At 35.1% G+C, this 24,051-nt stretch overlaps 2 protein-coding genes across 18 annotated transcripts; one reads left to right on the forward strand and one right to left on the reverse strand.

Moving 5' to 3' along the window:
• Positions 1-6,846: 6,846 nt before the first annotated feature.
• Positions 6,847-14,638, forward strand: LOC103326220 (Plasma-membrane choline transporter family protein). Of its 2 annotated transcripts, none has more exons than XR_016125262.1 (10): positions 6,847-7,300; positions 8,015-8,370; positions 8,586-8,731; positions 9,461-9,644; positions 10,157-10,230; positions 10,316-10,429; positions 11,709-12,065; positions 12,789-13,049; positions 13,387-13,522; positions 13,676-13,816. XR_016125262.1 is itself a non-coding variant. In XM_008228426.3 (10 exons), exons 1-10 carry the CDS (start codon positions 7,116-7,118, stop codon positions 14,332-14,334), a joined length of 2,100 nt encoding a protein of 699 aa, XP_008226648.2. In that variant the 5' UTR covers positions 6,847-7,115; the 3' UTR covers positions 14,335-14,638. The 2 variants fall into 2 exon arrangements, 1 of the variants encoding a protein (XP_008226648.2); XM_008228426.3 differs by lacking the exon at positions 13,387-13,522 and adding an exon at positions 14,140-14,638 and having other exon boundaries at positions 13,676-13,903.
• Positions 14,639-15,142: 504 nt separating this feature from the next.
• SDE5 (silencing defective 5) lies at positions 15,143-22,646 on the reverse strand. 16 transcript variants are annotated; one of them, XM_089049433.1, is made up of 13 exons: positions 22,301-22,646; positions 20,998-21,570; positions 20,047-20,072; positions 19,121-19,198; positions 18,507-18,544; positions 18,136-18,356; positions 17,284-17,369; positions 16,928-16,984; positions 16,217-16,290; positions 16,043-16,155; positions 15,889-15,953; positions 15,732-15,781; positions 15,411-15,554 (listed from the first exon to the last, which is right to left on the reverse strand). In XM_089049433.1, the coding sequence occupies exons 1-13, from the start codon at positions 22,620-22,622 to the stop codon at positions 15,548-15,550; spliced, it is 1,710 nt and encodes a 569-aa protein (XP_088905559.1). In that variant the 5' UTR covers positions 22,623-22,646; the 3' UTR covers positions 15,411-15,547. The 16 variants fall into 16 exon arrangements, 8 of the variants coding, with proteins under 8 accessions (XP_088905555.1, XP_088905557.1, XP_088905554.1 ...); XR_016125672.1 differs by lacking the exon at positions 15,732-15,781 and having other exon boundaries at positions 15,143-15,554; positions 16,043-16,137; positions 16,217-16,499; positions 22,301-22,636; XM_089049429.1 differs by lacking the exon at positions 15,732-15,781 and having other exon boundaries at positions 15,143-15,554; positions 17,284-17,366; positions 22,301-22,635.
• Between the last annotated feature and the right edge of the window lie 1,405 nt (positions 22,647-24,051).

Below are 24,051 nucleotides of genomic sequence, written 5' to 3' on the forward strand. Positions count from 1 at the left end.
AGTCTACAAATGAGAAAAGCGGAAAGCTTGGAGAGGAAGTAATTGCCTCTAAAAAGAGACTTTCCTGTGAGTAGTTTCTTGGTGAACAAGGAACGTAAAGTGTTTTTTTTTCTTTAGTTGCTTCTGAATATCTTGAAAAGTCATCATTCTCCTGGGAATATTTTATTTTATTTTATTTTAAAAACTACTTCCCTAGGTAACCACGGCTGGAGTTGGAAACCTTAGTACTTAGCAAATATCAGGGCGTCTTTCTCCTTAGATCAGATACCAAGTAAGTCTATTCAATAGACACAATTCCTCCCCAATTAATTAGGGTTTGGTTCCCTCCAATCCACACCAAAAAACATGATGATGATGATGATGATGATGATTTTTAGCTACCTCTATCCCTAAACCTTTATATACAATATACGTACGCCAACTAGATATCAAATTAGCTTTGATATTTTTAGTATATGTATATTTATATTTTAGTTTGTAGTTTTTTTTTTTAATAATTATAATTTAACAGTATTTGTGTAAGGATTAAGTAGATGGGCACATGTCAAGAAATTAGAGACGGACATTAAGAGACATAGAAAATAGAGACAACACATTTGAACTCCTTCTACGGGCCACCTGCCTACAGGCAATGGAGGTAAACTTTCGATATTTACATAAATCATATGCATGCTATGCTAAATAGGCACATTAATTTACCCATCTTCAAATCTATTTTACATGAACCACATACATCAATAAATGTCATAACTTCCTTCTATATATTTTGTTTGAAGTTGTTTATGGAATAAAGTACATACTAAAGCAACTATATCTTTTTGCAGTTGGAAAACAATGTCTCCAAATAGTTCTGCTGTTGAACAAAGCCTCCGATTTGTTGACTTTGGGAAGAGGTGCTGCAAGAGCTTCATTTACTAATGCTCTATGGCAATCTTCACACATGTTCAGAAGTTGATAGCAACAAGCCAATCTTACTCCGTTTACATTGGGGTGGATCATATTATCAAATATTTATTTTCCACACTCAACTGTGACCATTTCTTTGCATTTCTCTAAAAACTTTGCATTATTTTTAGTTGGTGAAGGTGCTAAGGTTGCAAGTCCTGGTAAAATCATTATTGCTACAATCGCAGAGAACAAAATTGTAACAATAGTTGAATAAATATTAAACCTTGCCATTAGATTTTGGAATTTTATTACTTCTCTTTTTATGACATCGAATTTTTGGGGCAATCGATTTTAATTTATATTGCATATCCAATTGTCAACATAAAAAGGCCAAAGGCCCAACCAACATCCAATCAAAGCCCAAACCATGCATAAAGCTAGAGTTGGCATTTTAGACTGAAAAACCACAAATACCAACCGAGGTTGTACTGCATCTAAATCGACTTATCACGAAAACTGATTGCAATATACGATTTATAAAACTGACCGCAATATGTGGTTGCGGTTGCGGTTCCGCATATTCAAATAATGTGGTATATTGCAAACCGCAATATAATTTAATTAATTATTAAAATAAATACTTATAATTATTTTATATTAATTAACATAGTCTAGGACTTCATCATTTAGATGAATCTTTCTCTCTTATTCTTTTTCTTTTATTCTCTCTCTCTCTCTCTCTCTCTCTCTCTCTCTCTCTTATCTTCTTCCTCTCTGTAGGTAGGACTCACCTAGGCTTAGAATGTATTACTAATGAAGTGTATTCTCCGTCAATCTTTTGAAGTTCTCTCTATTGTTTTTTTTTATTTATAAAAAAATCTCAGCCTTGAAGAAATGTCATTTAAATATTTAGTGAATTAATATAACTTAATTAGTGAATAATTAAACTTTTATCTAGTAGGAACTTAGATTTCAATTAGTATTGCAAACTCATCGGTTCTTTTGGTAAATTTGTTAGGTTGCTATCATAATCTCTAGCTTGTAATAAACTATTTAGTTGATTAATTGTGCATTAGCAGGATTGTGGATTATATTGATTTTTAGTAATAAAGTTCAACAGTTTTTTCAAGCATGAGCAGACTCTTTTTTTGTTGATAGAAAATTCTGTAATGTTATGTTGTTTCCTAAACCAACAATTGCGTTATACCGACCGCAATATGTTGTTCGGTTCATGGTTCATCTTTTTATCATACCGTAATACGTTGGCCGGTTCATGATTTCATTGAAAAGTTGTAGTAACTGAATTGCAACCACCCCTATAAAATATTGGGAAAAAAAAAATTTAATTCATAAGACGAGTTATTTACACTAACACTTGCTGCCCCTTTTATTTTTTGTTTGTTTTTGTGTTTCTACAAAATCCCTTGATGTTTGAAAAATTACACGAATACCTCCTAAGGTTTTAAATTATTTTTACAAAAACTCTTTTTGTTGATTTTTTGTCCCAATATTGATGATTTTATATATAAAAAAGTTTCTCAAAATGCCAAAGTTAGCCTTTAAGATTATTGCACATGTATTCATTGAGGCTAACTTTGTCATTTTGCAAAATTTTTTTAAAATGAAATCATCAATTTTTGGACGAATCAACGAAAAGGGTGTTTGTGAAAAAATAATTTAAAACTTCAAGGAGTGTTTGGGTAATTTCTGAAATCTCAGGCGGTTTTGTGAAAAACTCAAAAATCACAAGGGGTGTTAGTGTAAAAGTAAATTTAGGTTTTAGTAACAAAAAAACTTTCACTTTTAGAAAAAGCTAAAATTTTTCCAAAAAATATAGAAAAACCTCTCAACTTTCAAACCAAAGACATGCAAATGAAAATGATTCCTTAGGAAATCTAAAAATAAATACGCGCATTTTTGTCAATTTTGGTTTCTTTTAAAAATATTTCTCTCTCCTTTGGCCTTTTCCAAAATGTTCCGTAAAAGTAAATAACTCTTCACAAGACCATAGATGAATATACCTTTTTTTTTTGGGGCATTGAACTCCTTATATGAAATGAAACTAGCTATAAAATTTACGTCTTAAAAAAAAAAATTAAAAATTGAACAATTGTATCTTTAAATAAAATGAAGGAAAATAGCATCAACAACAACAACAACAAAAAAAAAAAAGGAAAAAAAAAGAACAGGCTGAGAGGCTGAAGTGTATAAATATGTGGATGGAGCAATTCATCATTCAAGTGGTAGGCAGGCACAAATAAATAACAAATCCAAATAGAATGGGGAAAAGAAAGAGAAAACTTTCGCTTTGTGGCAACTTTAATTTGAAGAAAACCGCGTTAAACCCGCTTTCAGGTATTATCTCCAACGGTCGGGAAATCTTTGGGTGGTTAATTAATTGGGGCCAAAGCAACTACAATCCTAATCTGATATGGAAACACACAGAGACACAGCTACAAAGTAAAGTGAGAGAGTGCACTTGAGCGTTGGGTTTAAAAACCGCCTTATAGTGAATCTTCCCAACTATTATTTCTCTCTCTGATCACAATTTGCAAACTTGTTCGCTTTCTCTTTCTCTCTATCTCAGTAGAGTTGAAACCCTAACCCCATTGTCTCATTCTGATCCGTTTTGAATTTGTCCCTTTCTTTTCTGAGTTGGGTTTATTTCTGTGTTCTTTCTTAATCTTTTAGGTGAAAGTTCTGTTTTTGCGTTTTGGTTATGGGAATGAAGGGTGATTTTCAATTTGGGTCTGATTCAAATTCGTTGAATCTTCTCTCTGAGGTTTCTGTTGTTGTCAAAAATTGGGAGGAAGATGATGTTGAGAAGGCCACGGCCATGGCTGTGAGAAGTTGCTGCTGCAACCCACTTCATGGATATGGATTTGATGGGTGTTTGATTCCTCAGAAGGCCATGGTCAAGCAAAACAAAGGGTTTTTTTCATCATCATCATCATCATCTTCCTTGGATATGTTGGCTGAAGTTGCAACCCAACAATTGATGGAGTTGGAGGATGGGAATGGACTCACAACCAAGTGGGTTTTTGAAGAAAAAGCTGTTCTTGCAGAATTAATCAGTTTCTTTGCTAAAAAGGAAAGGTCAGAGTTCAAAACTTTCCACTTCAGTGACATTAACATACCCAAGAAGAAAAGGTCAAGTATGAGGAGGACTCAAAGAAGGTTTTTGCCACATGCTGCTCATGATTCTGTCCAAAGTGTAAGTTGTATGAATATGAAAAGGAAGAGGCTTTCTGCTCATTCTGGGAGTGATCATGGTCATGAAGACAACAACAATGAAACATTAGTGCAAAAGAAACAAAAGCTGGTTCATGTGCAAAGTACTGCAGATGCAAATTCACTGAAGACGTCTGATGACACAGTGCAGCGCTGGTCGATCAGGTGTAAATCCCAGTTTCGCTTTGCACTTGTTAAGGTTAGCAAGACAAAGGCGGAGGTTCAGCAATGTGGACACGGTGCAAGCACTTACAGCGGTAGCCAAAATGGGCAAAGGGGCTCCTCCATTTCATTCATCAGCCATGACTGTTAATTAGCACATACATATAATGAGTAAAGTCTTTTACTTTTTAGAGATTTTTTTGGTTTCTTGCCCTTGAAACCAATTCTTTGATTCCTTATACTGTAAATCACTTCATATATAAAAGATTGAGTTGTATTGTACGGTTATAATCTCTTCAATGGAATGAAGTTTTCGAGAGGTTTTCTCTCTATACCCAAATCATGTTGTCTCATAATTTTTATATCTATGGCTGTTGTCAATTTTTCTTCTGCGCTGCCAATTGCACTGCTGCTGTTAACTGGAGGATAAATGCATTTGTATAAACTAAGCTCTACTTGATTTGAGTCCCCATTTGCCCAATCTCGCAGCCCACCATTTGAGATCGAATCAGGAAGGGTTGTATATAGAAACGTAGTCTTCTGGTTCACTGTGCATCATTTAGAGTTTCCAATGTCCAAAGTCCTCCTTGACTGATATAAATCAAAATCCACAACCCATTCACTAATGCTCTATGGCAATCTTCACCCATTTTCAGAAGTTGATTCGACCGCATACTAGCACACCCCATACATTCTTGTTCTTTTTTTTCTGAAAGAAATTTCATTCAGAAATAAAATATTACAATAGGGCAGTTACATAAAAGTAAGCTCAATAAGATCGGATTGGAGAAATCTAGGCATATATCTTTTTTGGTAAAGTCTATAAAGGAAAATCGTCTAGTTCTTTCATTCACAATTGCTGAGTCCATCAAAAGCAACATGAAAAGGCCAAAGGCCCTACCAACATCCAACCAAAGCCCAAATCATGCATAAAGCCCATTCGGGAGTCCTGAGTCCGGACATCAAAGGCATGGTTTTTGGCAAACCTAGCATATGATCAAAAGAGCTGTAGCCATGCGGTTGCTGCCACCGCCACCTTTAAGACATGAACATTGTCATTGTGGCCAAGATTGAGTTTAGGAACTACCATCTCAAGAACATACGAAAACATACACAAAACCTACAGATATAACAACATAACTGATTCCACACACCACAAAAACCAGCCATCCGAAATTCATCACCTCCACCGAAGTCGAAAAACTACCAATGCACCCACACGAACGCAACAAGCAATCGAAGAACAACCATAGGCGGTGAAGATTTTTAGGTTAACAAAAATTCTTATACTATGATTTTGTCCAATATATTTATCAGTTCTTATGTTCTTATTCAGATCTTGTAAGTTAACCCAACATCTTTGTATAATTTCCTTTGCTTTGGGTCAAAAAAGAAATGAACGGCTGGTAGAGTAGGAACAAAATACACATCCCAATACGATCAACGGTTGGTAGAGTGGGAACGTAAACACAGCGAACAATGAGCATGACACTCTCAAGTCAAGCTCACTTTTCCTTATCAGTGTGTGCGGCAGTGTATCAGTGTCTCTGTCTGTGATTGACTGTGACTGTGTATTAGCTAAACGGCGGAATTACTGGATTTAAATAAAGTTTAAATTCGAATATATTCTTATTAAAAATTAAATATATACCCCATATTGGCTTGTTTTGTACAGCGGCTCATAGCTGCTTGAACGGCTCATTTTGATTCTACTTTTTTTTTTGGGGGTCTCATGATTCTACCTTCTTTGACCAAAAAAAAATAAAAAATTGATTCTACTTTCGGTGCACAGCTTTTTCTTCTTTTTGTTATTCGTTATTTTCCTTTTAGAAAAATGCGGTGCAAATGCAATGAAATTTTCACTATAGAAAAATAAATACAAAAATATTTCTCAATTGTTTGATATCCGTTGTCTCATGAAAATGTTAGAAAGACCACATTTATATATTAGACTAGTGAGCTTCACTTATATTAAAGAGATGGTACACCAAGTGGTTTATAAATGTGGTAGAATTATCTTATCTTAGTAGCCGTTACTTTTTTATAAATTAAATATTTTCTTCCTTTTTCTCTAAAAAAAATTATATACCTTTACTTATTTTCTCCTATCACGTTGTACATAAACACAATATCTCATTTTCAGATTCTTACTAAAATTTATCTAGGAATCAAGTAATTGAACATAAAACAAGAGATAATAATATTAGGTTAAACATACAATTTAACCACAGGTTAACTACTATTCACAAAATTAATATGGATCAAGTTATTATTATTCCTTTTTCTATTTGAACAACATTATTTAATATTTAATAATTAATATTTGAACAACATTATTTAATAATATAAAATAAAATTTCACTACAGTAGTAAGGATTATCCTAATTTGAAATAATAATTTATTTTTATTCAATATTCACATTAGGATAATCCTTACTACTTTTTTTTTCGTATTTATGCATAAAGAAAAGAAAAGAAAAGAAAAGAAGAGAAAAGAAAAAGACATAGCAGCTAATGAATGAAGCCCATAGTATATGAGCCGAGCCACCTGACAATGATAGAAATAATAAATTAGCAGCTTTAGTGATATCTTTGTCTTAAAGTCTGAAAGAGAGAGAGAGAGAAACAGCTCCATTAAAATATATTCCAAATCTTAAAACCCTTGGGGACCTTTCACACACTCGTAGCTCTACACTCTGCTACTGTCTTTTCATTTCTCTCTCTCCCTCTCTGTCTTTTCATTTCTCTCTCTCCCTCTCTCTCTCTCCCTCTCTACGCTCTCATTGTTGAAGACGATTGACAGAGAAACAGTGTGTCGGCGTTTCAAAAGAAGGATGAGGGGTCCTTTGGGGGCAGTCATAGGGAGGTACCCATCAAGTGATGGGAGTGAGCAATTGGGTTCAATCATTAGGCACAACAGGAAATGCAGGGACCTTGTGTTCCTTGTAATCTTTATAGCCTTCTGGGTTGCTATGATTGTTAACTCCAGCTTTGGATTTAACCAAGGAAACCCATTAAGGTAAGATTCCTAACCATACCTTTTCATTTTTTGGCAAATATTTGTTTCGCCTGTGTTTTTTAAGGTAAGAATCGCCGTTTTAGCTCACAAATACGTGGTATTACGAATGAGCATTTGTTTCTGTTTTTTTGTTGGTATTTTTCCATGTACACACTTTTACTTGTCTGTTAGAATAAAATCAGGACACAAATTAGCTTCTTACTTGGGTTTGGTGTTTCTGAACTGGGCTTGCTTTTGGTACTAACATCTTTGTTGTGTTTTCAGTTTTCCTTTTTCTAATCAACATAATATTACGTTCTGTTTTATTTTCAACTATGTGGTTGCTTGAGAAATTTTAGTAAGAAGCTGAAAATGAGATATTGAGTTTATGTGATTTGTTTGTGGAGAAAATAATAATCTATTGTCATTCAGCTTTTCGAAATCTGAAATGCTACGTTGTTCCTGTGCATTTTGTACTGGAAGTTTTTTTTGTTGTTGGTCTTTTATCCTAAAACAACCATCAATGCATCTTACTTGGGGAAGTTGGTCTGCGTTCTGTTTGGTTTTCGTTTAGTTTTGTACCGTAACTTTGTTTATGTTTGGCTACATTGTATATTTTCTGTGTGCTTGCTCTATTTTGCTACATAATGGTTACATTTCTTTCGCATAGTTGAATAACTTGAATTCTCTTTACTTTATTCGATAATTCTCATGAATAGTGATGTGGTTCATCAGGCTCACTTATGGACTGGACTACAAAGGAAATGTTTGTGGTGACAAGCATGCAAAAGGTCTTCGTCAACTGGAACTCAAATATTGGTTAAATCCTAACCAGGTTTACCTAAGTGGTTTGAAAGACAATCAATTCAAGTTGGCCAATGCTCGGAGTATATGCTTATTGGATTGCCCTACCCCTTCTGAAGATTCACTAAGTTGGGTGTGTGATTATCCTGAAGGAGATATCCGTCTTTCAATGGATGACTGGATAGACAGGAATTATGATTATTATGAGTTCCTCACACCAGAAATGAGAAACACCTCTCTTCAACTTCAGGGTCCTTGTTATCCTGTCATATTTCCAAGTGTAAATGGTAAATGAACTCACTTTTGTTTGAGATCATTAAATTATATTTTTTAATTGTGTTCACATACTAATATTTTTGCTGCATTTGATATTTGTTGTGTATATATGTCTATCAGTGGGAGAAAGCATATAATTAAAAAAAGCTTTAGTCCCTATATGCTTTCATTATTGTATCTTTTGTTCTTACATCATAACATTACTAAAAACTCTTCCTTTTTCCAGTTTATTGGAGCTGCCAATTTATTGCTCGTCCCTCAAATGTATCTTTGAGGCATTGGCAGCAAATGGGTGGAGTGAATATCAATGAGGACATTATTATAGACAAATCTATTCACAGGTCCATCAATTCTCGGTCATCTGTCTTAAAGGTTGAGCAGCACTTGTTTACTACATTTTACTTCTTTGCAATGAGTATGCTTGTTAAAACATATAACTTTTCTTGTCTACATCAATTGTCTGCATTTGATTTTGTTTACAATTGTATGTTTCTCTTATAAATAAATAAAACTTCGTTTGCAATTGGTATACCAGTTTAAAGAGAAACATAGTTAATGGCTGGAATTATTATTTGTTCGTTTTCACTTATATAAAACATTATGACCTCATTAGTTTAAGCCCTGTATTAAAAGAATCTTTTCATTTTTCTATAATGTTTATTTAGTATGTCTGGCTATTAGCATAACATCCGATTCTTTGCCCTTAGAATATTCAAGTGCATTGTTGATAGTTATGGTGAAAGATCTATCCTTATTCACAGGACCTACTTCCCAGCCAATTGAACCAACCAGGCCATAAGAATTCTGTGGCCACTCTTCCTTTTTCCAGAAAGGCTCATCTAATTAGTGGATATTGTTGATTATTTGACAAAAAGCTCTTGGCATTAGTTTCTTCATTTTCTGTCGGAACTTTTTTTATTGGAATGAGAAAAAAAACTCTGACAGAATATGCTGTCAGAATGCACCATAATGCTGTACTCCCTAATCCCCACCCTCTTTTTTCTTTTGGTATGTTTTGTTTTGATTATTTCATTACGTGCATACTTTATATTAAATGTGCCTTTTGCATGTTCTAGAGTTCTAAAGCTTCATTGTTTACAGAGATACATGGCTGATATTGGAAAGGCATGGCCAGTGCTGATTGTTTGTGGAGGAATCTTGCCACTTTTTCTGTCAGTGATTTGGCTGCTTCTGATTCGTCATTTTGTTGCTGCAATGCCCTGGATAACAGTTGGCCTCTTTAACATTCTCATAATAGCAGTCACAATGTTCTATTACTTGAAAGGTCAAGAGCTATATCGTACTGTGCTTTATCGTCCTGTTTGGTAAACCATGCTATAGCTTTTAATACAACAATGACTTGATTCCTGCCTCCATCAACCCTTCCTCCCCATTTTGATTTTATCCATGATCAGCTATCCACAATCCTGTTAGTATGTGAAAAATATTGACAAATTCTTTTCTAAGAAAAAGGGAGAGGGGGAGGAAAAATTAGTATAGCAATTGTCATCAAGAAGATCTTGAACTGGATTTTGTCAATTTTGATAACTTTGCTCTCCATAATGTAGTATCTAGGAAGGAACTCGTTTCCAAGCATTCATACAAGTGCATCTTTTTGCCCTCTTGTTCAGCACTTTTGTTGGAATTCTTCTGTCTCATCTTTAGCACTGATACTTGTTTGAGGCTTAAGCATATTGCTTCCCATAAACTTGTTTACTTGTATAAGTTGGATGCTTGTATGTGTGGATAACATTCAACAAAATGCAGTGCTGATTTATTTTTCTTGCTTGATTTTAGCTGGATGGATAGGAAATGATGCCATCTCTCCAATCATCGGTGAGCACGATCCATACATTCACATATCTGGAAGGGTGTGTACCTTCATTAACTGAGTACTCCTAACTTGGAAGCCGTCTGTATGTATCTTCAACTAACACAGTTGTTTCAATATTTCAGGAGTTAACTCATCTCCGTGCTGCTGCTGTATTTATGACCTTTATTACAGTTGTTGCTGTTCTTACATCAATTGCTATAGTCCGCCGCATCCTTATGGCAACATCTGTCCTTAAGGCAAGTATGATGTTCAATTAATCATATTAAATTGTAAGAACATAAATGGTAAAAAGATGATGACACTCAAAGTTGTAGAGACCTTTTGGTTTAAAAAATGTTATGGTTTCTTTGATTTAAGAACTACAAACTCCAATTAGGTGAAGCTGCTCCAAGAAGCTGTATATGAGCATTTGTAAAGTAAAATGCCGATGTAGGATATGTTAGGAGTTAGCCTTTAACTTAGGTTAGGCTACTGTTTCCCTCTGAATTCTCAGTGTATGGTTAAGAAGAAATATACAGAATGATAGAAACAACATATAAGAAATAGTAGACACAAGACATATTTTTGATACATTTAGACATTGTTTAGGCATAATAGGATCTTATGGATTTGTTCCACAAGTCCACATTTGGAGTTTCATGAACATACTAAAAATGAAAAGATAAGAAACATGGTTATTTCATCAAAAAGCAAAAAAGTATTTGATGAAATACATAACTGTTACTGGTTAACCTAAAAAAGGTATGGCATGGGACAAAGGCCACTGCATTGTTATTAATGCCTTAATGTGTCTAATACTTAAATCATCTTTAGGCAAGCCCTAGAAATATTTTTAGTGAGCACTGTTAAGCATGATACGGCTCATCTCTAGATTTGTGTCAAAACATGTCTTACTCATTCAAGTTGTCAAATTAAGAAAATTTAAGATGGCCAGAAATCTGTATTGAGAGCAGGACTGAGCCTAGCTAATATGCATCAGAGGTTCTGTTGAGCCATGTTTCCCATTAGCTATAACCGAAAATATATATTTTTAATTTTGGGATGAATGTTGACGAGTTAAAGCAACTGAAATAATTACATATAATTTATGCATATATTATTACTAAAGTTTCACAGAAGCAAGTGCTGATGTTGCCAATAGCACATAATTGAAAGGCTTTTTATCACAAATGGTCCCTGAGGTTTGCAAAATTATCACATATCGTCCCTAATGTTTTTTTGTGACACTAATGGTCCTTAAGGTTACCCTCCACACATCAAAATGGTCCGTGCCGTTAGCTTCCATCAAATTTTCTGTCATGGACCATTTGTGATAAAAATCCTTTCACAAAAAAAAGTGATAATTTCGCAAACCTCAAGGACCATTTGTGATAAAAAGCCTAATTGAAATGTGCACCGTCCACTTTTGGAAACACCAGTCATAACTTATTTATCATAGTACCTGGTAGTCTTCTTCACCCAGAGTTGTTTACTTTCCCTTAACCTCAATGGCTCTATACATTAATCTGTATGCAGGTTGCTGCGAAGGTCATAGGAGAAGCTCAAGCGCTCATAATATTTCCAGTCCTTCCGTATACCATCCTTGCAATTTTTTACATGTTCTGGTTTTCAGCTGCTTTCAATCTGTTCAGTTCTGGTCAAGTTGTCCAGAATGACTGCAATTTGAACTGCTGTGTTTATGATCTTTTGTCAAAACGAGTGAACTGTGATCATTGTTGCGGTTATAGCATTCATTACACTCCTCATATTGGAGTTGCTATCCTTTTCCACCTATTTGGGGGTTATTGGGCTACACAATTTTTCATAGCATGCTCGTCGACTGTTATTGCGGGTTCTGTTGCCTCTTATTATTGGGCTCGTGGTGAAACTTCAGTAAGTTACTAATCTATTTGTATAAATGTTTACAACTAAGTTGACTTGTAGATCTTGTTTGTAAGTCTGGATTTTATCTTTGTTACTTGGATTGCAAGAATGGACAATACAGAGATATAAACATGAGTGTTGAATGCTTGGTTGGTATTATAGCATCAAAGCTTTTAGTAATATTTATATTTTATAAAACATAAGGTGGCTTAGTTAATTCATAGTTCCTCTAGATCTTCTGTAACCTAATTTATAATTCCTCTAGAGGTGATGATCCAGTTACTCAGTGTGCAATAGAATCTTATTGTTATAAGCCATTGATTTAATGGTCTGTTATGTCATTCCAAAAACTGCTTTTAGAGATGGTGATCTCGTGCTTATGTGCATGTTAATATTGAGTTGAGAGTAGGGAGTAGACAGACATGTGTTGGCATGCATATCGGTATCTACATGTGTCAACAGGCGTGCTGGCGTCTGCATGTGCCTGCATGCATGTCAGTGTCTCGACACGCTGATGCGTGTGTCGGGGTCTGCATGTGTCAATATGCTGAATATATGTTGGGGAATTGTCCCTCCAAATATAATTAATGTCTGCTGGATGATATTATGGGTCTTATTTTTAGTACTTCCAAATCGAGTTACCTGAGTTTTTCTTTTTGAGGACTAGTTAAAGTTTATTTCTTTGTGTACCAGTTTTTTATTTTTAGTTGCTCATTATTTTCTTCAATGCAGCCGGAAATTCCATTTCTTCCTGTCTTTTCCTCCATGAAACGGCTTGTGCGCTATAACCTTGGGTCGGTTGCTCTTGGCTCTCTAATTGTGTCATTTGTGGAATCAATCCGCTTTATGCTTGAGTCAATTCGCCGCAGACTAAAAGTTGCTGGAACCACACCTGATAACTGGTTTGGAAAGGCTGTGTACCATACTTCGAGATTTAGCCTGAGATGTATCGAGTGGACAATCAAATCGGCTAACCGCAATGCCTATATTATGGTAATTTTTTACATAAGTAGTAAATGCTCAAGTTTCTGTAAGATTGTCTGTTTTTTCTCATAATCATTCATCTTTGTATGACAAATGTACAAAAGAGGAACTTATTTGTTAGGAGAAAGTCAAATGCCTCAATCGATTTCTTGTTTATGCTAACAAAAGAAGTGGTCACTACTTGGGAAATTTATGCCTGAATTCAGATTGGATAATGCATCATAGTATTCTCAAGTCTTAAGCGTGTTGTTTTGAGTATGCAATATCGAATTGGTGTGAATTATATGCCTTTTTGAAACTAATGGGATGTTTAACGTGATTCTGGGACTTGACTACATGTACTCAGAGTGGGCCATAAAATGAAGTAAGAACTCCAAGAAGCTTGAAAGAATAAAGAAGTGAGAAGGCACATGAAAGCTACCAATTAAACTGTACTTATTTTTGTTCTAACCTACAGGCTACATAACTGCAAACACTATAATGTATAACTTTTCTTTCCTCGTTTATGTGCTTATTTTATTATTCATTTTGGGTTTCAGATCCGGATACTGACTTACCTTCTGTTTTAAATTTTCTGTTTTATATAGTTTGTGCATCTGATTGGTTTCTGGAAAATATGCTTGTTACTCTTGCAGATTGCTATAACGGGTAAAAGCTTCTGTAAGGCTTCTGCAATCGCAACAGATTTGATCATTAGTAACATCCTTCGCATAGGGAGGGTAAATGTGATTGGAGATGTTATCCTATTCCTTGGAAAATTGTGTGTCAGCCTCTCAACAGCCCTTTTTGCGTTCCTTATGTTGGATACCCACAGATACAGATCTGCACACAACAAGATCTCTTCTCCTCTGTTTCCTGTGTTGGTATGATAATGCGTTTTAGTGACGATTTGTCATTGTCTGATGAAAGCATTAATATTAGTTACTGCTAGGACAGCAAAGTAGACTTTAATGCTATGTTGTTAGCCTCCCACTCTCTATAACATCAACGAGGCTTTCTTTAAAATATTTGTAGAGCCTATATTTGATTGACAAGAACCAGAGCACAATAATCATGTAGATTATATAAATGATTAATCTGCTCTTATATGTTTGTGCAGGTTTGTTGGGGTCTTGGTTATGTGGTTGCCACTCTTTTCTTTGCAGTGGTGGAGATGTCAATTGATACCATCATTCTTTCATTCTGCCAGGATTCTGAAGAGCACCAAGGGACTGCCCAATATGCTCCTCCACTTCTCATTGAAACCCTAAATGACCAAAATGAGATGCAGAGACTTACCCAAGGACCCCAATGATATACTTAGATGTATAATTTTCCTTCCTCAAACTTGCTTGATGGAATTTGAGAATCCTTTTGTAAGGTGCTATAGTCTAGCCTCCCAGTACGTACTCACCCTAGTCCTTGAATTTTTGTGTTCTACCTGTATATATTATTCAAGTGTTAGGCGAAACCGAGAGGGAAATGGGTGCCTCTTTAGAGGATTGGAATATTCATGGATGCAAATTTGAGACATTTGAAAGAAAACTATTGAATTAGAGTATATGAAATGTTATAAAAATCTAAATGAAAACTGCTCAGCTAGCTTTTGAAGAAGTAAATTCAGTGATCATTTTGAGTGATCAGGCATTTATGCAAAGCCTGCAACTTACCATTCTCATGGAGATGAATTCTAACTTGAAACAAGGTGTGCAATTTCGAGTCAATACGATAATACAATTCAAATTTTTTTCCAGTTAACATAATACGTTTAATAGGATTGATCCATTTTTGTTTTTTAGTTACTAGGATGGAAAATTATTTCAATTCTTGATGTTGCGTTTGCCAACTTGATATTATTCTGATTTCTGACTTTTCCAGCATTTAGTAACACATACGGAATAAAATATATATAACAGGTTAGGCTACCATGTAACCAACCCATGCATTCGGAAGATTATGCTAGCCATTTCATTTGCCTCTGATGTTTTAGCAAAGTCCCAGTTATAGCTCCATATCAAATTCTATTCTGAAACTAACCTAACGTTTTTAGGTCAGTAGAAGCTGACCTGGTTGAGTAATCAACTTCACACAACAATGAAACCAACCATGCGATCTATAAGAAGTTAAGAACCATAAAAAGTAACTCCTTTTTTCGGTCGAATATCAAAAGTAACTCAAGCATGTGCAAACGTTTAATGAGCAGTTTAAAGCTCAACAAATAGAGGACTTTAAATAAATAAAAAATTTCAATATCTAGATCAAGTCTTGCTTGAATTTCATCTTTCTAGAATCTTTTATCAACTTCCCACAAAAGAAAAGTTCATCTCAAAGCCCATATGGACAACAACAAAAGCAGCATCTGTCATGGGCTTCTTTTAAGTTCACCTCTTCTTAAGGTGAGCTCTTGTTTCTTTCACTCATTTTCCTTGAGAAGCTCAAGCGTTTTGGGTCAATTACATCCAGTCGGATCCATATTGTTCGAGCATTCTCCTCCTCTGTCCACTTGATTGATTCCTTCTCCAGTTGCTTTATAATCTGCACAACAAAATTTAGAAAAATATCTAGATTCAAATTCTCATCTTCTAAAGGACAGAAACATATGGATGGAATCATAATGTATGAAAAAAAACCCCCAGAAGTAATAATCAATTAGAAAGTGTCATGTAGTTTGGCACAAAACCATCCATTAGTCTTCATGTCAAGAAGCCATACAATTTAGCATTGACACGTCCAGTGTTTAAATTAGCCATATTCCAAGTGAACTGGATTAAATGAAATGCTGAAAAACATTAGACCAAAAAACAAACAAAAAGAAAGTCTAGTATCAGAAAGTAAGCGTTGTAACATGAGCTTGATGATATAGTCATACCAGTCGTGTCCGGGCAGCTCCCGTCGTGTCATTCGTTCCCACTATGACCTTAAGGTACTTAAAATCTGAAAAGAAAAAAAGGAGATAACGAACCAAAATCATTCCATCTTGTGAATTTCATTTCAATAAAAAATGGAGGATCATGATAACCAACCTGGGATGCCAGAGAAATAGGTTAGTTGAAGCCTTAGAAGACGTACAGCTTCCTTGGGTTCATGGTGATGCAAGTCAAGAGACACCACATCTTCTCTGCATTCAATTTCTCGCCTGTCATGCCATCTTATGAGGTGGTATAAATCATGGCACAAGAATGGTTTACAGTACACACCTACTCTGAGCTTCAAGAAGCTTTTGAGCGTATTTCTCGTCTGCTTCCTGTGCCTTTCTGCTATAGAAGTGTCCCTAGACATTCCACAGAGCATAAAATAAAGAATTACAGCCTTTAAAATTGAGCGGACAAGGGCACAAAATTGTTGAACATTACTTGAACCTTCTCTTTTCAGATTACAAGTAGTGTATTGAATCATTTTTCATGTATATTAGGCCACAAACAAGGAACAAAACAGCCTTCAACTGCATCTGAATTCCGTAGATAGGCTACTCCACCTAGACTGCATTGTATTTCCATTACTCAGATTAGGGAAGAAGGGCCAAAACAAGAAGCTAATAACCAGACCGATGACAAAAGAAATTCCAACAATGCCTGACATATAACTATATGCTAAGCTAATATATGTATCACCAAAATCTCTCCTTGATTTCCCATATTGGAGAAGTAAAGGATAACTAAGTAACTTCAACTATGTTGTTGACCAACAAGGAAGTAACAAGAATGAAAAAACGTTGCAGGGGGGAAGCAACAAGTAAACCCATATGACATGTCTACTAACTAAACTGTTCCCGTGGATATTGAAGGGATAAATTTTGAGAAAAGAAATTCTAACTCAAAACAATTAGGTGGAACATAAATTATAAGGATTATTTTTATTTAAAAAATCAAAGCTTAAAGAGAGCAACACAGTTAAACCAAAAACAATACCTCCTCTAGAAGTTTGTCTGTACGTACACGATCACCCTCACAAAATGCATCAAAAGCCTGCAGAGCAAGTGGGAGGATTAGTACTACTCACTATGCCAAAGGATAATAACGATGATCAATTTAGCAGGAGATACTGTAAACCAACAAAGTTGAAGTTGAAATTATGCAACAAGAAAATGCTTGGCCTGATGCTACCCAAGCAGAAAATTAAAAAGAAAGTACTAAGAAGGCTATTATATCTCCCTTTTGTCAAGAAGAATAACGGACCACCATTCTCCTATAGCTATGTAGTCCCATTTATTCCATAGTATAAATTCTGCAAGTAAATTTTCAGAAAGTTCATAGGAGGATCTTACAGCTTTATAGTATTCCTTCATTGTAATCCAATGTTCTTTTACAGATCTACGTAGGACCTGATAGCTATTGTCACCATCTCCATCTTCTGTTTGAAGGAATTAAAAGCATTAAAAAACTTTATAGGGAAACAACTGGAAAAGAAATAGTAATATCCTTAGTCAATCACCACGGACAATTGAAATGAAGCCACACCCATGATTACTAAGCCAAAGGTATCCAATAGGGCAAGATCAGTTATTGGGTCAGAGAAAGGTGATTGGATGGCCACTTAACTAGCATACAACGGAACCAAATCCTAAATCCACTTCCATATAACAGGACAACTGTGACCAAATTATTTAGAACGAAGTAAGAAGCTATCAGGATAATGAACTTTAAAATGAAGAGAGAGAAGTAGAATGATCTGAGGTGCTCCATTAGAAAAAATTGAAGGTCCATCCAATGACAATTGGTTGATTGAAAATTCAAATTTCATGTCAGAATTTTTATCAAGCAAATGGAATTTTGCTATTGATAAGCAATAATTTTCTCGTGTTTCCGAGTCTTTTATTAGAATTTTAGTATGATATAAAGACTATTCATACTTCTTTCTTTTTCCAATCCAGTAAAGCAAAGTGCACTGAATTAGACTCAGGTCTGAAAGAACTTTTGGCTAAAGGAAACTTGACCTTCAACTAAATCAAATATATAAGCATCAAATTATAGCTTCCGTACACTGTAGCCATGACCTCTTTACTTCCCCCTAACATCTTAAAGAATTACAGAAAAACAGATAAAGAACGGAAAAAATTAGAAGAAAGAAAAATATTGGATGAGTAATTATATGACTATGAAAAGATTGAAGTTTGTACCTGCACTGGTTACTTCTTCTGGTGCCAGAGTAGCAGTTTTACATTCTACAAGAGTGTCTCTAAAAGGTTCAACCGCAAATTTTCTAAATGCCTTATATCTCTTCACTTCCCTCACCGGGTGACTTCTTTTAGGTGCTTCCTCTCTTTCGGGAACATGAAACAATGCTTCTAAAACCTCTTTTTGAAGAACTAACCCATCCTTTTCTTCTATTGGTGATTTACTGGAAGAGTACAAAAACAATTTCAAGGTCCTAGTTAGTGCATAATGAAAGAGATGAAAAAGGAAAAGAAAAAAGAGTAGTTCATTCCAAGTGAAAGCACAATAAGACTCCTCTAAAGTGAACTAGCAAATGCTACCGATAATAACATACCTATGGGCAGAATGTTGATCTGGACTCTTCTCTGTAGACTGTTACAGGAAAAAACAGAAGAAAAAAAACTTAAAATGAATAAAAAGAACAAGAAAATGAAAAACTATTGATAGTTATTTCATGTCATAGCTTCAGTGCTAACGTAGTGAAACACGGAAGATGATTGAACAAATCTGATAGCGATTTTAAAAAAAAAAAGAAAAAAAAAAGGTACTAATCTCAAAATTCAGTAATTATTTAAGTCCTTTCTCTATCAAGAACTGTTGCTTCTTTTCAATCATGGGCCATAACACTTGTTCTTACTTCTGACAGCCTAAGATCTTTCTTTAATTTTCCCTGCCTGCCATTCAGGTAATGCCCGCATATTAAGTCTGAGTAAAAGTATCAAGATGCTATTAAACAAGATCAAACTATCTCAACTGTATTTCCATCTTGTTGTTATAGGATTTTACCTCAAACTTCCAACTAGTGTTTCTCATACTTTCCCCTTTGGCCACTTGTCCATTTGACCAATTTCTCTTCAAATTGTTCAACTAACAATTACTTGACTGTCCAAGCCTTTGGTAACTATACTTTCGCAATTGGCTGGGGAATGCATTAAAGCTAAAGCTTACCTTTAAACTAGATAAGCCAATAATATCATCAGACTTCTCCAAGGTTGATGCTGACATGAAAAGGAGATTCTCCATGCTCTGCATAATCAAAATATCAGTTCTTCAGAATTTATGGCATAGATTAAAATGCTGTGTAGCAAAGAGAAAAAAAAAAAAAAAAAAGAAAAAAAAAAGAGGATATTTGTAAAACAATCTCAATTTACTTGTTGAAAATTGAGTATTGAAATCATGATCTTCTTTTCCAGTTGTTCCGGGGTTACGTTTCTTGAAGGATGTGCACTAATAAATCTAGACAGAGTAATCTAGCTGAAGTTTCGGGAAGAGGGGGTTAATGGCAAGCAGAGAGTGGGCTAATTGGCAGACAGCAGTGACTTTGGACCCCTGTATTGAACAATTTTTTTTAAGTCTAGTAGTTTGCAATCACTTTCTACCATAAAATAATTCTCGTGTCACCATGAAGGCTTTTTTTATTGTCAACTGTACCAGATTAAACAGTTTTCTCTTCAGGTTTGCCTAATCTCCTCTCAAATTTCAACTGACTATCCCATCTACCTTCTACTTGTGCAACTACGTGTAAACTAAAGTCCAATGTTTCATGTATACAGATGTTACGGTCAAGTTTTCTGACTATATTCTACTATTAGATGATGCACTAATATACACTTATTGCAATTGTTTTTGTCACATATTTTGTTGATTTGAAGTTTAATCTTTGTGAAATTACCTGTATGCAATTAGTGTTGAGACATTTAGTTGTAAAGAAAACCAAGTTCTAAGGATGATTAATATTTGGAAAAGTCAATGGAGCTGTGCCACTAATACTTTATCATATTTTCATGCATAACTTCTTTTATCATACAAGAGTGTAAAAGTATTCACTAGCAGCAATGTTAGAAAATGGAGCAACATAAGAAATTCCACGATACCTTCTGCACATCATATCCACAATGGCCTGCATACAATGAAATTCCCAGTTACACAACGTATTGTCAACCTCAAGAACCTCATCATGAAAGAATGACACTATTATAAAATACAAAGGCACACTTGACCTTCCATTCAACTACAGAAGAAGTGCTTTTCTTTTTATATTTGAAAGGCAACCAAGGACAAAAACAGAACTATCACCTAGAGAACCCAGAAGTGCCATTTTAGCTCAATGGTAACGCTACATCGTTATACACTCATATTGTCCAATGTCAATGGATAGAATCATATTTATCTATTAACTCCGTCTCCATACCGAACGCCAACAGGTACAGATGCCCATTCAGCTCAAGAGGCCACTAAAGAGCTCAGGCAGCATTTGTAAGTTTTGTCGATCAGCCCGTTCAGGGGGTAGGGTCAAAAATTTAGATCAGTTTGATCCACTCAATCCGGTCCTGCTTAAGTGGAACCACATTGAGAACATGGCGCTCTAGCAGAGAAAAAAGTTATATATATATATATGTATATATATCGCATCATGATATACATTATAAGCACAAAATAAGCGACTCTTTCAGTCTGCCATTGCAAATTTGCAGCAGTGTTGCATCATAGGACAAAGGAGATAATACAATGTATCAGCATCCATAAAAAATCAGAATAGGTGTTCCTACAAGGCCATCATTTTATCTCTTCTTATAAAGAGAAGAATGAATTTCTTTATTATAGCTCTAGTACATTTAATGCCTACAAGTATATTTTTCACCATCTCCTGTTTAAGTAATGTAAATGCAAAAGAAACTGAAAGTTCCCTTCGATAGGAGAAATTTAATGAACAGGTGTGTCATATTCCACTATCCAGATTTGGGTCCTAAGAATCAACCCCTACTCACTAATCGTATTCCAGAGTATTGAAGAAATCAAATTTCTAACGAGATAAGAAGATTTACCAAGAACTTCTCGGATGACATCCATATAAAGTTTAAAGCCCTCTCCAAGCATTTTAAACAGAAACTCTTCAATATCAGCATGCATTTTGCTGTTTTCTGCTGGTATGGTTGATTCAACTTCAAAGGCAGGCACTTCTTTCAGCTCTAACTTTAATGGTTTCTGCACTTCAATAGATTCATTTGTTGATGATCTGGGCCTAATGTACTCTTTTCCAATCATACCTGAAACAGTACCCACTGATACAGAATTTTTTTTTGAGTTTGATGCTCTGGTATTGCCCGCTCCATTTAAGGGATTCTGAAGAACTTTGTCAGATGACATTCCTTCTGAAGAAGTTGCACTTGCACCCTCAAATTTAACTTTTGATGAACTAGCACCGTCTGAGGGACTTACATGTGATGCACATAGAATTTCAGCAGCCATTTCTACATTTTGCCTCGCCTGGCAGTAAGCAGAGGCTATGTCCTTGAGAGAGCACATAGAGCTAAAAACTTCAAGCAAATACTCCAAGTCCCTTTTCTGGTCATCGTCGCTTGCAGCAGGTGAGGAAAATGCTTGCATTTTGATATACACTTCACAAAGAAGAATAAGAGAAACAGAATGCCAATGTCAATAGTCAATGCATAATCAGTAACTCCACCAACAAGGGAACAAAATTACCGAAGCTGGTGCATATCAATCAACTATTTAAAGAAAACTAGCAATGACAAACAGAAGTCAATCGTGAAGGGAGATAACAAAATTAGTATAGTATTTCAGACTAATGTAACCCACTAAAAATCATTTTCAAGAGAACTAAAAGAAGTATTTAGCATCCAAAAGAATGTGGGTAAAACAAAGCTCTTATCTTTGAAAGTTCCATATGATTATTGGTTGATTAGTGACAAGTTTGGTTGGTTTGTGACTGTTAATCACAAGCTTTGAACTATTAGGAGGTTGGTCAACTAATATTTTATATTCCAACAATTCCCATCATATGTGTGAGCCTCTCTGCATCACTTGAGAGCCCATGCCCACACATGGATGATGGAACTTAACCCTAATAGGTTCTTGCAAAGAATCTTGTTTCATAACCTCTACAGAGAAACACACACACTCAAAAACATATTATGAAGTCCTCTGCAAACAAACACATTGAGGATTGTGCTATGAAGATATCATCATCATCATAGAACCGCATAATGCGTATAGTTCAAAATGTAAACCAAGAAAACAAATCAGGGTTTTAGTGAGAGAATAATTAGTGAAAGAAACGATTTTGATGAAGGGAAATGTGGAGGAAGAGAGTGAAAGGTCGCTTACCTGGAGAAGATTGAGCGGCGATAATACAGAAGGCAAGCAATGAAAAGAAAGCTTTAGAGAGAGAGAGAGAGTGTCTTTTCGTGTCTTTGTGTGTGTTTAAGGCGTCTTGCTTCTCATGGAAGAAAAGGAAATGGCAGAGCAACAGTGAGAGGGAGTGGCCGTGACTGACTGTGTGAGTGAGAAAATAGTAACATGAGAGTTCCACGCGATGTCGTAAGGCTGCGTCGTACGCGCTCCTTTCGCGGTCTTCTTTCTTTGCCTTTTGGTCTTCTTTCTTTCTTCTTGATTTCTTATAGGGATGGACAATGGAATGGGAATTCATTGGGCGTTTGGGTGTTGGGCTGTGGTGATGTGGTGGTGTGGCGGTGTGTACGCATTGAATTTTCACTTTTATTATAAAATGTGGTTAGTAAGTTGTGAGTAAATGTGATTCAAATTATATCATTGATTTTTCTTTCAAAGTTAAAATTAGATATCACCAAATTTTAAAACTTTTTAAAAGTCACAATTGGATACCACCAAACTTTTAAATATCTTTTAAAAACCACAATTAAATACTATTGGATTTAGACTTTTATAAACTCATTAAGGCCTCGTTTGGTATGCTAACTAAGACAAAACTAGATTGGAGTCATTGTACTGGCTAAGATTGGACCAAACTTTAAGTGTGTTGTTTGATGCTGTAACTGACTTTGGACTGGACTGGAAAACGTAATAATTTTGAACCTTTTGTTTTTTTTTTCAGCATCTTTTCTTTATGAGAGATAATCATAATTTAGCAAAACATAAGGAAAAAGATAAGTTAAATTGAAACAAAAAGACACAATCGATTGTATATGAGAAATCTGAGACTTATCAAACCAGAAAATCAACCCTAAAAAACCATAGCTTTCAACATCTAACCCAAAAAATCAAGATACCAATTATCAAAATATCTCAATATTCAACAATTAAATCGGAAAAAAAAAATCTTAGATGGAGATTGGGATGTTGGTTGAGCCAAATCAAAGTCAAATACACCTCTTTCTTGAAGGAAAAGAAAGAGGGAAGAAAATGAGAGGCATGGATACCACTTAATTTTTAAAGACTTTTTAAAAATCATAACTGGACACCACCAAACTTTAAAATAGTTTTGTATTAAAAAAAAAATCACAATTGAATGCCACTAGACTTTTATAAACTCGCCAAAAATTTAAATTGAATACCTCCAGACTTTTTTCCTCTATAAATGTTCATTTAATGTTCTAACTCTTTTTAACTTTAACAGACTCTCATAACTCGGATCCAATAAATAATCAAGCATATATTTATGGATCTCGAGTCTCTGCATTTAGCATTAGTGCATTTATACGCATTTAAAGGAATCCTAACCATTTAATTAATCTTATGGCTAAAATTCTACCACGTCAACATAATTATATTAAAACCTTATGCACTGGATCATTTGTCACTCTTTTACACTGGAGCTACATCATCACCACAACCACACTTTTACACTGGAGCTACATCATCATCATCATCACAACCACCCAACATTGCTGACATAAAGAGATTCAAGTTTCTTGCCAAGATATTCAAGTCTTCTGCCAAGAAGCTTAGACCATGGATGTTTTGAAGAGGACTAGGAGGATGTCTTTTTTGAAGTAGTTGGATGTGTTTTGTCAACATGTTAGATGTGCTTTATGAATGGTTTATTGGATGTGTTTTTTGAGTCTCTAGGCTGGAACTTAGTGTGGTTGTTTTGTAAGGGA

The sequence above is a fragment of the Prunus mume genome, linkage group LG3 (genome assembly GCF_029339155.1).
Source record: "Prunus mume cultivar Tortuosa linkage group LG3, ASM2933915v1, whole genome shotgun sequence".
Classification (NCBI taxonomy): Eukaryota; Viridiplantae; Streptophyta; class Magnoliopsida; order Rosales; family Rosaceae; genus Prunus; species Prunus mume.

Excerpts from the sequence above, each read along its gene's own strand:
- LOC103326220 (XM_008228426.3), top strand. The coding sequence starts at position 7,116 with ATGAGGGGTCCTTTGGGGGCAGTCATAGGGAGGTACCCATCAAGTGAT. Across the intron at positions 7,301-8,014 it reads AACCAAGGAAACCCATTAAG|GCTCACTTATGGACTGGACT; the intron begins GTAAGATTCCTA and ends GTGGTTCATCAG. Across the intron at positions 8,732-9,460 it reads CTCGGTCATCTGTCTTAAAG|AGATACATGGCTGATATTGG; the intron begins GTTGAGCAGCAC and ends CATTGTTTACAG.
- SDE5 (XM_089049428.1), bottom strand. The coding sequence starts at position 22,622 with ATGAATTCCCATTCCATTGTCCATCCCTATAAGAAATCAAGAAGAAAG. Across the intron at positions 21,571-22,300 it reads CGCCGCTCAATCTTCTCCAG|TGTATATCAAAATGCAAGCA; the intron begins GTAAGCGACCTT and ends TTCTTTGTGAAG. Across the intron at positions 16,985-17,283 it reads TGAAGGAATACTATAAAGCT|GCTTTTGATGCATTTTGTGA; the intron begins GTAAGATCCTCC and ends CTTGCTCTGCAG.